This window comes from Chiloscyllium punctatum, chromosome 8 (assembly GCF_047496795.1).
Source record: "Chiloscyllium punctatum isolate Juve2018m chromosome 8, sChiPun1.3, whole genome shotgun sequence".
NCBI lineage: Eukaryota > Metazoa > Chordata > Chondrichthyes > Orectolobiformes > Hemiscylliidae > Chiloscyllium > Chiloscyllium punctatum.
The window spans coordinates 17,006,164-17,021,963 of NC_092746.1; the positions used below are offsets into that span (position 1 = coordinate 17,006,164).

At 42.1% G+C, this 15,800-nt stretch overlaps 1 protein-coding gene across 1 annotated transcript in view; it reads right to left on the minus strand.

The window, feature by feature from the left end:
* The window catches only part of myo10 (myosin X), a 335,499-nt gene that overhangs the window by 105,239 nt on the left and 214,460 nt on the right, over positions 1 to 15,800 (minus strand). The window contains exons 21-25 of the mRNA XM_072575194.1: positions 14,823 to 14,937; positions 10,015 to 10,121; positions 9,506 to 9,718; positions 4,262 to 4,298; positions 180 to 1,079 (exon numbers count right to left, since the gene is read on the minus strand). Of these exons, the coding sequence (XP_072431295.1) occupies positions 180 to 1,079; positions 4,262 to 4,298; positions 9,506 to 9,718; positions 10,015 to 10,121; positions 14,823 to 14,937 (1,372 nt within the window). The remainder of the gene's footprint in view (positions 1 to 179; positions 1,080 to 4,261; positions 4,299 to 9,505; positions 9,719 to 10,014; positions 10,122 to 14,822; positions 14,938 to 15,800) is intronic.

Genomic DNA, 15,800 nt, shown 5'->3' on the forward strand with positions numbered 1-15,800 from the left:
TGCATTAGCTGCAGAGCTACAACTTACTATCATAACCACGAGCATACTAAAATGATAAAAAAATCTGAACACTACTGAGAATGGAATGTGACAGTCAAGACTTTTTCAAAATTGGGTTCCTTAGCATACTGACCATATGATAGTATTCATTGATCAAATAGGATACGTAAGTTACTCACTGATGACTGTGGCCCTTCTGAACTTAATCTATATTCTCCAGAGCTATTGTAGGCTCCTGCAGAAGAATAATAGGGATACTCTGGTGACCACTGGCTACTGCGAGGATTTGAAAAGGCTCCACTGCTGCCAGATATAGTGGTTCCATCTTTATAATCGTCCTGATCAAAATCAGATTCTTCATCTGGAGGAATGAGCTCAACAGGGTCCTCCTGTCCATCATCTGCTTGCTCAGGTATGCAGTCGGTAGAGTCACTGATTGTGGGTTTTCTGTAGCTTTTTGGATCTGAAGCAGTGATAGCCAGAACATGATTCTCATCACTTGCAATCATAGTTGCCATCGTTTCATTCATGTAAGGGTCCTCTTCTGAAGAGTCATCACTTGTCCGAATTCCACTCGTCCGTTGATCAAAATGGCTGTGCTCACTAGGATTTGGTGAGTCCTTGAGTGCATCCTCATCAGCATCAAAGCCCTCATCTTTCTCTTCTTCAGGGTAAGGTTGACCAGAATTGAAGACAGGCTTTCCGGAAGGATCAGGTACGGTTGAGGTATATAATGTAATTTGGCTGTCAACAGAAAGAGTCCGTTCAATATTGCGGACACATTCATCAATTTCATCAAAGTTCAGGGATTCCAAAAACTCCTGAGCTGCTTTGCACGCTTCATCCTCCAATCTCTTTAACTCCTCATCGCGAAGTTGCTGTAGTTGTACAAGGGACATCTTGGTGAGTGTTGATTCATGGCGTTCCTTCTGGCGTTGAAGCTCTTCAATTTCTCTCTCAAGACGCAGAATCTCCTGGACTTGCCCATTCTCTTGCTTTTCTAGCTGAGCATTCTGTACTGCTTTTGTTTGAGCCTCTAGAATGGTTGCTTGTTCTTGTTGCCTCTGGATTTCTTCCGCCTACAATTGCAAAATGAAAGATAAAATGAAAGACATTCATTAAACAAACCAGAAACACCAAAGTAATAAGAATTCAAAATATTCCATGATCTTCCATCACATATTCTTTCTATGGGAGAAAGTGAGGATTGGAGATCAGAGTCAAGAGTGTGTTGCTGGAAAAGCACAGCAGGTCAAGCAGCATCCAAGGAGCAGGAGAATCGATGTTTTGGGCAAGAGCCCTTCATCAGTAATCCTCAAAAAGTGATTTAGGGTTGGGAACTGCAGAATGAGGTTGAAGATATGACAATACATATTGAATACAGGAATGTACAATGGATCATAGTTAGAACAGACAAATGTGTGACAGTGAAGCATCTGCAGAGAAATAGAGGCACAGCTGAAGACAAGAGTTTAAAATCACAGCAAAGCATAAGAAACCAGTGGAGGTTTGACCAAAATAATGGCAATGCGTGCTCAGACTAGGGTGCAGATGAGAAGTGGTAAAGATCTGGAATATGCAGACCGGAGCTGTGAAGCCTTGGAAAGTTTGTGTCTTACGTTGACAAAGCCATTGACATTATCCCATCTTTTTCACAGCACAGGATCTCAAAGTAACTGCAGCAAACACTTCTCTGAGTTTAGTCATGTGATGTGAGGGTAGATTAGATTTGATTACTTTTTGATTAGATTACTTAGTATGGAAACAGGCCCTTCGGCCCAACAAGTCCACACCGACCTGCCGAAGCACACCCACCCAGTCCCTACGTTTACCCCTGCACCTAACACTACGGGCAATTTAGCATGGCCAATTCAACTCCACATTCTTCTAGTAGTGTCGTAGCTAATACCCTTCAAACCAGGCAATATTCTGATAAACCATGTCTCTACCTCCACATTCTTCTAGTAGTGTGGCAAACAGAACCATATGCAATATTCCAAATGTGGCCAAACAAAATTTTATGCAAGATTTTTGGACTGTGGGAGGAAACCGGAGCACCCGGAGGAAACCCACGCAGACACAGGGAGAATGTGCAAACTCCACACAGTCAGTCGCCTGAGGCGGGAATTGAACCCGGGTCTCTGGCGCTGTGAGGCAGCAGTGCTAACCACTGTGCCACCCACTGTAATTGGCTGGACCAACATTTACAGCCCACAGCTAATTGTTCCAGGGAAGTTGCCTTCTTAGATGTTTGGAATAAGTGTGGTTAGTTAGGGTGTTCCGTTGATTTTGACCTAGAGACAGTGAAAAAATGGCCACATAATTTCAATGAGGAGAAAGTGAGGACGACAGATCCTGGAAACCAGCACCACACTCTCGACACATAGACCATGAAATTATGACTTGCAGGGTAACTTGCAGGTGATGTCTGCATGCTGCCCTTGCCTTTCTAAGTGGTAGAGGTCACAAGTTTGGAAAATACCGAGCCTTGGTGAGTTATTGCAGTGCATCTTGTAGATGTTACACAACACTACCATTGTGAGTGTGGTGCAGGGGTGAATTGTTGAGTTGTCAAGCTTTTCAACTGTATGCTTTCGCCTGAATCAATTTTTTCCTGCTTGTAAGCACTACTCAATATATATCTTGTGCGGTGTTTAAAAACAGCTGTAATTAAAGTGGGGTTTCTGTTTGCTTGAGTATTGGTTACTGTCAACTCTTGAGGTGCCAATCAAGCAGGTTGCTTTGCTGTGGATGTTATTGAACTTCTTGAGTGATGTTGGAAATGCTCCCACTCAGGTAAGTGTCAAGAATTCCATCAAGTCTTGACTTCCTTTGCAAATGGTGAGACATTCCACAATGAAAATGAGTTACTTTCAACAGAGTATTTATATAGTTGGCCCAGTTCAATTTCTGGTCAATAGTAATCCTTAGGATGTTGAAGCTGATAATTGTGTGGCACAAATATTGAACACAGTGCATTCATCAGTGAACAACCACTCTTGATGTTATGAAGAAGGGAATGAAACGTCTGAAAATAGTTGGGTCTAAGACACAACCCTGAAGAAGTCCTGCAATATGTTAGAAGGCTGAACTGAGTGACTTCCAACAACCACAACCATCTTCCTTTGTGCTCAGCATAACTTGGAGAAATTTCCAATTCTCATTGTCTCCAGTTTTTCTGGGGCTCCTTGATGACATCCTCAGTCAAATGCTGCCTTGTTGTCAAGGCCAATCACTCTCACCTTGTAATGGGCAGATCAAGGCCAGTTGGTACTGCTGTGTATAACTTCACATTTTTGATGGTTAATGATTAATGCCATTTCCCAGCATGCTTCTATTACAGATTGTACTGTTTGGAAATACAACAGCATTGTGAGCTCCCTGAAACCAAATGGACTGCAACGTTTCAAGTTGCCAGCTGACCACCACCTTCAAGGACATATAGGGATGTAGAATAAAGGCTGACCCAGTCAGTGGAATCTCTCACCTATGAATGGATTGAGTAAAAATTTCAATGACAGTAACCAATACTCAAGCAAACAGAAACCCCACTTTAATTACAGCTGTTTTTAAACACAGCACAAGATATATATTGAGTAGTGCTTACAAGCAGGAAAAAATTGATTCAGGCAGAAGCATACAGTTGAAAAGCTTGACAACTAAGTTTGTGATTTTTTTAGTTTGTATTAATACTAACATCAGTAGAAAATTATAAATTATTAATTGCAACCTTTTTCTTATATTAGAGTTGCAATTCTGAAACAAAGGAGGCCATTCTATTGTTACAGGAACCTCTTCCACCCCAGCACTTCAGGTTATTTTTTTTTCCAAATCACATGCTTTACCATTTCTAAATCTGGTTAAATACATGAACATGAACGGGAGCTACATGCTAAACTACAAGCCATATTTTAATTTATAGTCCTCAGCAAGAAAGGACACAAGCGTTCCACAGTTTAAAAAAATGACACTTTTGTTAGAAAGAAGTTGACTATGACAATGTGAGAGAAAGGCCGTTAAGGTCTTATCTGTAGAATTCTTTCAAAAAGAACATGTAGTCCTGTAATTCACCTTTGCTGACACGTCATGTTGAACTTCAGCAAAGCCATTTTGCAAAATGCATCCAGTTAAAACAAAGAGAACAGGAAAAAGAAACATAAGACCATAGCTCACAAAGTTTGTGTCAAATGGTCTGAAAAAAATAATGAATTTGATTTTTCGAAACCATTCAGGGAAAATGAAGCAAGAGATTATTTGTTACCTGTTGCATGCGTTCTGCTTCTCGGTTCTGCCTTTCCCTGCAAAAGACACATTTAAGAATTAAACAAAGTATCAACAAAATATTTAAAAGCTCTTGCTTGGTTGAGAGATTGCTGCCCAAAATTCTAATTTTGAGTTAATTACATGGATGGAAAACTTAAGGAATCAAAAGCAGCACACATTTGAAAACAAGCTCGGGACTGTGTTGCATGGTTAGCACACATCTACTCCTTCAGATGCTAATCATCATGCAAACTTCACACTACCTGCTGACGTAAACAATAGTGGTATGTAAAGGGGACAAAGAACAGTGCAGCACAGGCGCAGGTCCAGCAGCAGCAAGACTGCACGAACACCTGATGCTTTTCCAGACGAAAAACCTTTTGCCCTTATGTGGTCTGTACCCTTCTATTCCTTGTCTACTCATACATGTGTCCTCTTAAACGTTGCTATTGCATTCACCTCCCCATACCCTCTGGCAGCGCATTCCAGGTACTCCCTATCCTCTGTATAAAAAATACCTGTCTCTCTCACCTCTGTTCAACTTTTACCTTAAACCAATGTTTCCAAATAATTGGAATCTTTGCTCTGGGAAAAAGACTCCCAACTATCCATTCCTCTCATACTTTTGTAATCTTCTATCAGTTGCCCCATATCCTTCATTATTCAAACAAATACTAACCAAGTTTGTCCCACCTCTCCTCGTAGCTAATACCCTTCAAACCAGGCAATATTCTGATAAACCATGTCTCTACCTCCACATTCTTCTAGTAGTGTGGCAAACAGAACCATATGCAATATTCCAAATGTGGTCAAACAAAATTTTATGCAACATGATTGCCAAACTTTTATACTCTGTGCCCTGATCAATGAAGGCAAGCATGTCATATACCTTCTTGACCATCTTATCCACGTGTATTGCCAATTTCAGGGAACTGTGGACTTATAAGTCTAGGTCCCTCTGGATGTTGACGCTATTAATGGTTTTGCTATTTATTGCATACTTCCCTCTTCCAAAATGTTCTTCCAGATTAAAGTCCATCTCCCATTCCTCTGCCTAAGTCTCCAGCCTATCTAAATCTTACTGTATCCTCTGGCAATACTCACCATCTGCAGCTTTGCCAATCTTTGTGTCATCCGTAAACTTGGCAATTAGGCCGCCTCCAACTTCCTTCTGGTCACTTATGCATGTTATAAACAATGGCAGCCCCAGCACTGATCCTCACAGAACACCACCAGTCACAGATCTCCAGTCAGACAGACATCCTTCCAACACTATGTCTTCTAGCTGTGAGTTGTAAAGCGGGTTGTGTGTTCATGGAATGCCCTGCCAGTATCAGTGGTGGACTCGCCCTCTTTATGGTCATTCAAGCGGGCATTGGATAAGAATGTGTAGGAGAGGCAATATGGTCCACTGAGTCTGCATAACCCTCCAAGAGAGAATCCCACTGGACCTATCACATCCCCATAATCTTGCATTTACCATGAGTAATCCACCTAGTTTTCACAAGTAAGGGGAAATTTAGCATGGCCAATCTGCTTAACCTGCACATATTTGGACTGTGGGAGGAAACCAGAGCACCTGATGGAAATCCACACAGGTAGGAGGAGAATGTGAAAACTCAACTGTTACTCAAGGCTGGAACTGAACCCAGGTCCCTGGCACTGTGAGGCAGCAGGTGCTACTCCCACTGGGACACGGTGCCATCACGACACCTTCAACTCTGATCTCCAGCATCTGCAAAACTCACTTCTGTTTGGCTGAAGTTAAAAGCCCTATTTTGTTGTCATGGTTGAAATTCCACTCAAAAGAATAGGCTCACTCAGCATAAAGGTGGCTGAGGTAAAAACAATGACTGCAGATGCTGGAAAGCAAATACTGGATTAGTGGTGCTGGAAGCAGCAGTTCAGGCAGCATCCAACGAGCAGCGAAATCGACGTTTCGGGCAAAAGCCTTTCATCAGGAATAAAGCTTTATTCCTGATTAGATTAGAAATACTTACAGTGTGGAAACAGGCCCTTCGGCCCAACAAGTCCACACCGCCCCGCCGAAGCGTAACCCACCCATACCCCTACATCTACCCCTTACCTAACACTATGGGCAATTTGGCATGGCCAATTCACCTGATCTGCACATCTTTGGACTGTGGGAGGAAACCGGAGCACCCGGAGGAAACCCACGCAGACACGAGGAGAATGCGCAAACTCCACACAGTCAGTCGCCTGAGGCAGGAATTGAACCCGGGTCTCTGGCGCTGTGAGGCAGCATTGCTAACCACTGTGCCACCGTGCCGCCCACGATGAAGGGCTTTTGCCCGAAACGTCGATTTCGCTGCTCGTTGGATGCTGCCTGAACTGCTGTGCTCTTCCAGCACCACTAATCCAGTATAAAGGTAGCTGACTCTAGCTGCTTGATGGAACATCAGAAGTCCTCAAGGGAAAGGGGGTTAAATTTCTCTGGAGGAAAGGAGCGTTTGAAGGGTTGTTCTGATTGACAGACCACTGATACATGGGCGAGTTGCTGAGTGTCGTGGGATGTGTCTTGCTCATGTCTACCATTTGATGTCCAACGTGCAGGTGGCAGTATTCCCATGTTTCTGCAGTCCTTGTCCTTCGAGAGGATAGGTGTCACAGACCTTTGAAGGTGCTGTTAAAAGATCCTTGAGAGTTGTTATGTGTGTCTTGTAAATAGTACATCCTGCTGCCACTGTGCATCGACAGTTGAGAATGTTCAAGGTGGTGGATAGGGTGCAAGTCAAGAGGCCTGTTACGTCCTGGATTCTGTCTAGCATTTTGAACGCTGTCAGGTGTTTACTCACTGAGGCTATGGAGACTACTCCATCAGACTCCTGACTTATGCCTTGCAAATGATGTACAGACTTTAGGGAATCAAACGGTCTGTTAGTCACCACAGTAATGTAAGATAATTCAACTGTCCTCTGAAATGGCTTGGAAAGTCATTCAGATCAAGACAGTTATGAATCAGCAACAACTGTTGACCTTGCAAGCAATGCCCACAGCCCATCAAATACTAAAAAAAGGTTTTGGAATCTCAGGCATTCACGTGACATGGGAAGCAGACAGTAAAGTGTAGTTGCATCACAAGATCAGCTATAATCCTGATGAATGGCAGAGCAGGCTGGACAGGTTGTATAGTCTACTCCTGCTTCCATGTCTTGTGTTATTTTCTGGTGTTGCAAGTAACACCTACTACAGCCAAAAGGAGTGATGTCTATGCCATGTACAAGAATGATCACGACATGATCAATTACAATGTTTCCTTGCCCCTTTCTGAAAATGCTTTTCTATCTGTTCATACTGCCTGTCATATTCCAGGCATGGAGGGTTACAAGCAACTCAAACAAAGCGGTCTTCTTCCAATGCTTGAAGCAGGATAAAGTCATCCAACACATGAACAATACTATAAGCCAAGTGACTTCTCTCATCTCGATAGGTGCCATGTATTAGTCAGCAACTAACTTCCAATTAGCTGATATTCCCTCCCAATAGCATTGATGGGAACACATTTTGCTGCTCAACACATTGTTGCAAGATTAAGATAGGGCAGTAGTTGGACTTTTGGGAACGAGTAATGCACTACCAGTATTAAATCTATGTCAATCACTGGTGGCTCCTTGTAGATTAGGTCCCTCTTCCCCTCTCAGGGTAGGTGCATTGGTGGCTGTACAGACAGGCATGGCTACTGCAGGCTCTGTTACACTTGGGGCAAAGGTGGCCCTGGAAAGAGTGGGTGGGGCTTTGGTGTGGCAGCGTGCTCCTTTAGTTGTTTTCGCCTGGCTTCTGCTTTTGCTCCAATGACAAATCTTGAGGGACTTGATGTCTTCTCGGATGCTGCTCCTCTACTTTGGATGATCCTGGTCCATTGATTCCCAAGTGTCTGTGGGAACTGAAGCCTTGAGGGAATCACTGAAGTGCTTCCTCTGTCCATGTGGGGCTCACTTGCCATTTCAACACTGACAGTGGATCACCTTCTTGGGGAGTCTTGCACTGGTCACATGGAAAACGAGCCCAGCCCATCATAGCCCATCAAGGATGATCAGTGCGACCAGTCTGGGGAGGTTGGCTCAAGGACATCTTACCTTGCAGAGAATACACAGAATCACATGCATGCAGTGTTGGTTGGACTGCTCCAGGGCCTTGAAGAGTCTGCTGTAGACAGTCCACATCTCAAAGCCATATGAGAGGGCAAGAACCACCACAAGGTCTAAAGCATGACCTTGGTGTAGCATCTGCTCTTGTTCTTGAACGTTATTTTCCTCACGCTGCTGAAGGCTGTACTACCAAACTGGCGGGGTTCTGGATCTCTTCAACAATAGCTGCTTTGGTCAGCAGGGCACTGACAAGGTATTGGAAGTGGTGAATGCTCTCTAAGGCATTCCTGTGGACTTTGATGATTAGGGATTCACTCTACAATGCCAGGCCAGATTGTTGGAGGACAGTCATCTTGGAGGACAGTTCATGGTGAAATCTATATATGTGGTCAACTGCACCACAATGTGGCCAATTTAGTTACTTGCGGCACATGATCCTTTCACTTGTGCTAACAGAGTTACCAACATGGCATGGGGAGGGACTGATGTGGTGACAATATCACTGGATTAGATCGATGGACCCAGAGCCCCAGGCTAATTATTAAGGGACACAAGTTTGAATTCCACCATGGTAAATGATGAATTTAAATGTCCAATAAAAATCAGGAACTAAAGTTAATCCAGTGGCAACCATACATCACCAACTGTGGTAAAACTCATTCAACTCAGTGATTTTGTATCCAGCCAGCAATGATCAGAGGAACCAGTTTCTTAAAGCACAGTAATAGGAATGTAAGAAAATAGTGCGAAAATATTCAGCAGTATATCAGTAGCAAATCCATAATATAATTAAGATTAGTTTCTCAGTCTTGATGGCAGTATTTGGCAAACTATAAATACATCTTAGAATATTTTAAATAGTACCCATGTTACAATGGATTTAAAATGCGTATATTCTGAACTATAACATCAATGCTATTCACCAATGCTATTATGCTTTTCACAGAAAATTGACTGCCATGTGGGAAGTAGAAAAAACTTCATACTCTCATGTAATTGAAATATGTTTTCAACCAATATGAAGCATTGGTAACCATTTACTCAAGTTTCATGGCTTCCCCTTATAAAATACTATTGTTGAAAAAAAGTAAAAGTGCATTTGATAGTAGCTGTGGTAAGGACTTGTATCATACCTTTCTTCCTGTAGTTTGATTCTTTGCATCTCTTCTTCCTTTATTTTATTTTCAAGTAGTTGTTTATAATGCCTACGTGCCAGCTGACCTCGTCGCTGAGTCTGCAGTATAATTGCGGAATTCCGTATACGTTGGAATCTCTTCCTCCAGAAGAAAGCACGATAATTTTTCTGAATTATAACAACCATGTGAAGAATCTTTTTATATTGTTTCCTATGTGGCATGAGAAAATTGTTTGGTTAAGTACAGTAATATGACAGCACTCAAGTTCATACACATACATATTGCACTTATTTTCTTAAACAAGTCAAAACCAAGTTATTGGAAATGTGTTTTGGAATAATTGAATGATACATCGAGTTACTACAAAAAAAGTCATCAAATCAAGTTACTCTACTTCATTTAGTTAGAACATGGTCTTACTTTACCAATAAAATGTAAGCAAACTCAGGCGAGGCAAATATTATAAAATAAACTTTGCTCTTCCATTCAAAATGTTCATTCCTTACCTTGCCAAATAACCAAGGACATAAGCCTGTATTATCACAGCAGCTTTGCAAACCTCAATTTCACGTTCTTTTTCCAGCCTGTGCTCAAGAGACTCCCGTATGAAAACCTACATAGAGCATGATAAATGCAAGACATTTAACTCTCCACCAATCAAAGGACAGTTCTGCTTTTGGGTTTGTGTCAGATGGAATAATAGTAATTTCCTGTTATACTTATCACACCACTCTTAGATTTCATGACATAGATTTTGAAAAGACAAAGGGGAATGTTTCATAACTGTTTAATGGAAAACCACTTGGGATTTCTCAGTTATTGTCTGTATCATAATATTAACTAACTTGCATGCGCATATAGATTAGCTAAATAATTTATATTGACACAATTCAAATTGACTGCAAACCTAAAATAATGTTAGATTGATTTAAAAATATGTATGTCATAATTCATTAAAGGGATTCTGATATCACATAATCGCAAAAAAGTGTTGAAGTACAGGAGGAGGCTCCTTTCACTGTGGGGCAGCACGGTGGCTCAGTGGTGAGCACTGCAGCCTCACAGCGCCAGGGACCTGGGTTCAATTCCAGCCTCGGGCGACTCTCTATGTGGAGTTTGCACATTCTCCCTGTGTCTGCGTGGGTTTCCTCTGGGTGCTCCGGTTTCCTCCCACAATCCAAAGATGTACAGATCAGGTGAACTGGCCATAGTGCTAGGTGCATTAGTCAGAGGGAAATGGGTCTGAGGGGTAACTCTTCAGAGAGTTGGTGTGACTTGTTGGGCCGAAGGGCCTGTTTCCACACTGTAGGGAATCTAATCAAATGATTAACTTTAACAATTGCATTCTCATGCTTTTTCACCCTGGATACCCTTGCACAGTACTTCCATCAAAATATTCATTCAACACTCTTAAATGCACCAACTCAATCTCCCTCCACCACAGCTTCAGGCAGTTAAGTTCATACTCAGTCAGTGAAAAGGTTTTCTCCCCATTTCACATTTGCTTGCTTTGGTTCTTGACCCTTTTACAAGTGGGACGTTCCTGCCTATCTATTCTACCCAGCTGCCCTCATGATTTTGAAAACCTCTCCTGTTAGCCCTCTTCAAGAACAGCCACAATTTCTTCAAACTATACTCTTAGCTGAAATGTCACATCACTGGAAGAATTCTTCTAAATGACTGCATTCTCTCCCAAGTGCACATTAGGTCATAGAATCGGAAGGTCTCTAGCACAGAAACAGACCTTTCGGTCCATTGATTCTGCACCTGTCAAAAACAACCACCTACTATTTAAATTCCATTTTCCAACACTTGGCCATTAGGAAACGAGAGCACGCGGAGGAAACCCACACAGACATGGGGAGAAACAGACAGTCGCCAGAGGCTGGAATCGAACCTGGGTCCCTGGTGCTGTGAGGCAGCAGTGCTAACCACTGAGCCACCATGCCACCCATATTGGTCCTTCCTTTGGGAAACTGTTTCTTCATGTCCACCCTACCTTTGCCCCTCATAGAATGCTTTCTTATACTTCTTTTTTGGAATATCGCGTGCAATTCTGGTCTCCTTCCTATTGGAAGGATATTGTGAAACTTGAAAGGGTTCTGAAAAGATTTACAAGGACATTTCTAGGGTTGGGAGGATCTGAGTTATAGGGAGAGGCTGAACAGGCTGGGACTGTTTTCTCTGGAGTGGAGGCTGAGAAGTGACTTCATAGAGGTTTATTAAATCATGAGGGGCATGGATAGGGTAAATAGACAAGGTCGTTTCCCTGGAATGGGGGAGTGCAGAACTAGAGGGCATAGGTTTAGAGTGGGAGGGAAAAAATTTAAAAGGGACCTAAGGGGCAATGTTTTCACACAGAGGTTGGTACGTGTATGGAACGAGCTGCCAAAGGAAGTCGTGGAAGCTGGCACAATTACGACTTAAAAGGCACCTGGATGGGTATATGAATAGGAAGGGCTTGGAGGGATATGGGCCAGGTGATGACAAACGGAACTAGATAATTTAGGATATCTGGTCAGCATGGACAAGTTAGACTGAAGGATCTGTTTCCATGCTGTACATCTCTATGACTCTGAGTCTGTCAATGTTATGCTCCTGCACTCTCCCTATTCCCTATTCTCTAGAAATTTATTACTGAAATACATTTAGTGTGTTGTCTCTAATTGGTCTCCAGCCACCTTTGGTGGTCTATACACATAAACACAGCCCTGCTACGATAGGCCATAAAGAATTGTACCCCCTAATTTATAATGTCTTTCAAATATTCCTCCTACCCTAAACACTTCTCTTTACTGTACCCATCTATCCACCCTATCCACCAACTTGTCGATATCGTTTTAAGTTATACATAGTTCCCCTCTCAAATTTACAAGTTGCATGAGATCTGCAAACCTTGAAATTGTCCTGTGAACATCAAGATCGAGATCATTAAAATACATCAGGAGAAGCAAGGTATCCGATACAGACCCCAGAGAAATCCACTCCCAGCTGGAAAAAAATATTTGTTGATTATGACCACCTGTTTGCTTTCACTCAACCAATTTTCCCGTTTCCATGATGCTTCTGTTGCTCTTGTTCAATAACCTATAACTGTTCTTAAAGGCCTGATATGTGGCACTCTATCAAACACCTTCTGGATATCCACATATGCTGCATCGAAAACATTTCCCTTATTGTGTCTGTTATGTCTTGAAAAAACTCCAATAGGTTAAACATGACTTCCACTTTCATAACCAATGCTAACCCTTTCTAATTCAGCTGATCGTTTTCCATGTGACTACTAATTCTATCATGAGTAATTGCTTCCCGACCACTGGTCTGTAATTGCTGTCATCTTTCCTCACAAACATCTTGAACAAACCTGTAATGCTTGCAATGTTCCCGGCTTTTGCCATCTCCCCTAAGTCTAAGGAAGGCTGAACAAATGTGGCTAGTGCCCCTGCAATCTCCATTCTCACTTGCTTCAAAATTTTTGGATGGATCGCATCCAGTTGCTGTACCCTGTTGACCTTCAGTAGCAACAATCAGTAGTGTGGATGAGCAGAGAGATCTTGGTGTCCATGTACACAGATCTCTGAAAGTTGCCACCCAGGTAAATAGTGCGGTGAAGGCGGCATATGGCGTACTGGCTTTTATTGGTAGAGGAATTGTGTTCCGGAGTCCTGAGGTCATGTTGCAGTTGTATAAGACTCTGGTGCGGCCGCATCTGGAATATTGTGTGCAGTTTTGGTCGCCATACTATAGGAAGGATGTGGAGGCACTGGAACGGGTGCAGAGGAGGTTTACCAGGATGTTGCCTGGTATGGTAGGAAGATCGAATGAGGAAAGGCTGAGGCACTTGGGGCTGTTTTCATTGGAGAAAAGAAGGTTTAGGGGTGACTTGATAGAGGTGTACAAGATGATTAGGGGTTTAGATAGGGTTGACAGTGAGAACCTTTTTCCACGTATGGAGTCAGCTATTACGAGGGGGCATAGCTTTAAATTAAGGGGTGGTAGGTATAGGACAGATGTTAGGGGTAGATTCTTTACTCAGCAAGTCGTGAGTTCATAGAATGCCCTGCCAGTAGCAGTGGTGGACTCTCCCTCTTTATGGGCATTTAAACAGGCATTGGATAGGTATATGGAGGATAGTGGGCTAGTGTAGGTTAGGTGGGCTTGGATCGGCGCAACATCGAGGGCCAAAGGGCTTGTACTGTGCTGTATTCTTCTATGTTCTAATCTATCCAACCCATCCAGTCCCAGCTCCCTGTCGACCTTCAATAACAACAGTCTATCCAACACATCCAGTCGCTGTCCCCTGTCGACCTTCAGTAACAACAGTCTATCTAACACATCTTGCTTATCAATTTTCAACCCTTCCAGTGAAACAGTTTTCTCCTCAGTTACCATGACCTGGGTGACATTTCTCTCTTTGCTGAAGACAGATACTAAGTATTCATTGCACACTTCAGCCATGCCTACCATCTCCATGTGTGAATCCCCTTTCTGCTCTCTAATTAGTTCTACACTTTTTATGTAGGTTATCAGAGGATTCGTGAATATTGCAAATGCTTTCTGCCCATTCATACTGAACTTGGGCACTTGAGGATAAGGAACCTAAAGTTTCTAAGCAGTGTGAGATTATGTGGGAGTAATCGTAAATACTTTTTCAAAGACACATGACAGACTGAGCAGTCACTTTCAGTGCTGCAAGTTACGACGATTTTGTAATTGATCTCCACAATTACTCATTTGCACAGCAGCTGATCTTAGCCAATACGTTTTCATTTCCAAATCTGTACTATTCTCAGTGATGTGAATCCGTATTTGTATTATTGAATGACACACAGGATCTGTGTTTATCAATAACCAAGCATTTGACAATGTTAACGGCTGACCTTGGCATCAGAATATTGGTATGGACCACAAAAAAATTACAAGTTAATTGTCCCATGACAGCAATTCCCTTCAAATTTGACAAGTCTTGACAATATGAAAATAAATAAATAAATGTTTAAGAGAGATTCTAATAACATTTGATAATATGGGTTCTGATGTTTTAAATTAAACAATCAACTCTTTGGGTGAAGTAGAAAACCAGAAAAGGTTTGATAAGAAAAGAGTGACTTGTGTTTAATTGACCATAATACTGAGTAAATCAATCATAAAAGATTGTGCTGCTAAACAGAATATGCTTATGGAAAAGTTGTGAGGAAAAGGTTTGCTGGAACAGTCAATTCCCAATAATGATTAAAAATAAATCAAATATATTCAGTTTTCTGATATTCACTGGATGACAGAACATAATGCAGAGGGGAGAAAACCAGTTTACCTTTGTTCTCCCGAGCTGCCAATCTGTGTTAGTGTTGTCATAGCAATAAAGTAATGCAGCACACTTTGCCTTCAAATCATCAGGTAGCGAGAGGTTCCTCATCAAGATTTTATATCTAAGGAGAAAACCAAAAACAGCTATTCTATTCCATTCCTCTTGTCCAAAATTTTCACTTGGATCTTCAAGACAGTTGCTGAAAACTTTCACAGGAGACTGTGGATCATTCACTGTAACTACTGGAGTTAGAGTTGACACAAATGGGTTAGATACAACATACATGGAACAGTCTAGCACAGTATCAGGCCCTTCGGCTTACAATGTTGTGCCAGACATGATACCAAATTAAACCAATCCCTGGTCCTTTTCCCTCCTTTCTTAGCTTATTCATATATTTATCTAAAAGCCCCTTAAACATTACGATCATATTTGCCTCCACCACTACACCAGCAGCGTGCTTCAGACACCGACCACTGTGTAAAAATACTTGCGCCTCACATCTCCTTTGAACTTCCCCCCCCCTCTTACTTTAAATGCATGGTCTCCAAAGTATTAGTAGACAGTATTCCAGGCTTCCCAGGAAAGCTTTAAATACAGACACGGAGGGTCAACAGAGGTAAACCTTTTGCCGCAGTTAATACGGTCATCTGTAAATGAAACTTCTCCAATACAAATAAACCTCAACAGATTTTAAAGACAGATATGAAAGGACTAAATGAAGAACTGGTTCACTTTTGGTGAAGATGCCGATTCTGATCAGGATCTTTGAACATGTTAAAAAAAAAAGGATCTTAGTTCAGTGGGAGCTAGAGTTGCTTTAGTTAGGATTATGTTGATTGCTTCAGAATGATGTGTATTGACTCAGTTGCTATGGTGATGTTTGACACAGCTGTCCAAATGTGAGCAGACTTTTCACAGCATGTCACGAAACGTGAATTAGCCAGAAGCCTCTTCAATGAAATGGCAACTTTATAAAAGGAT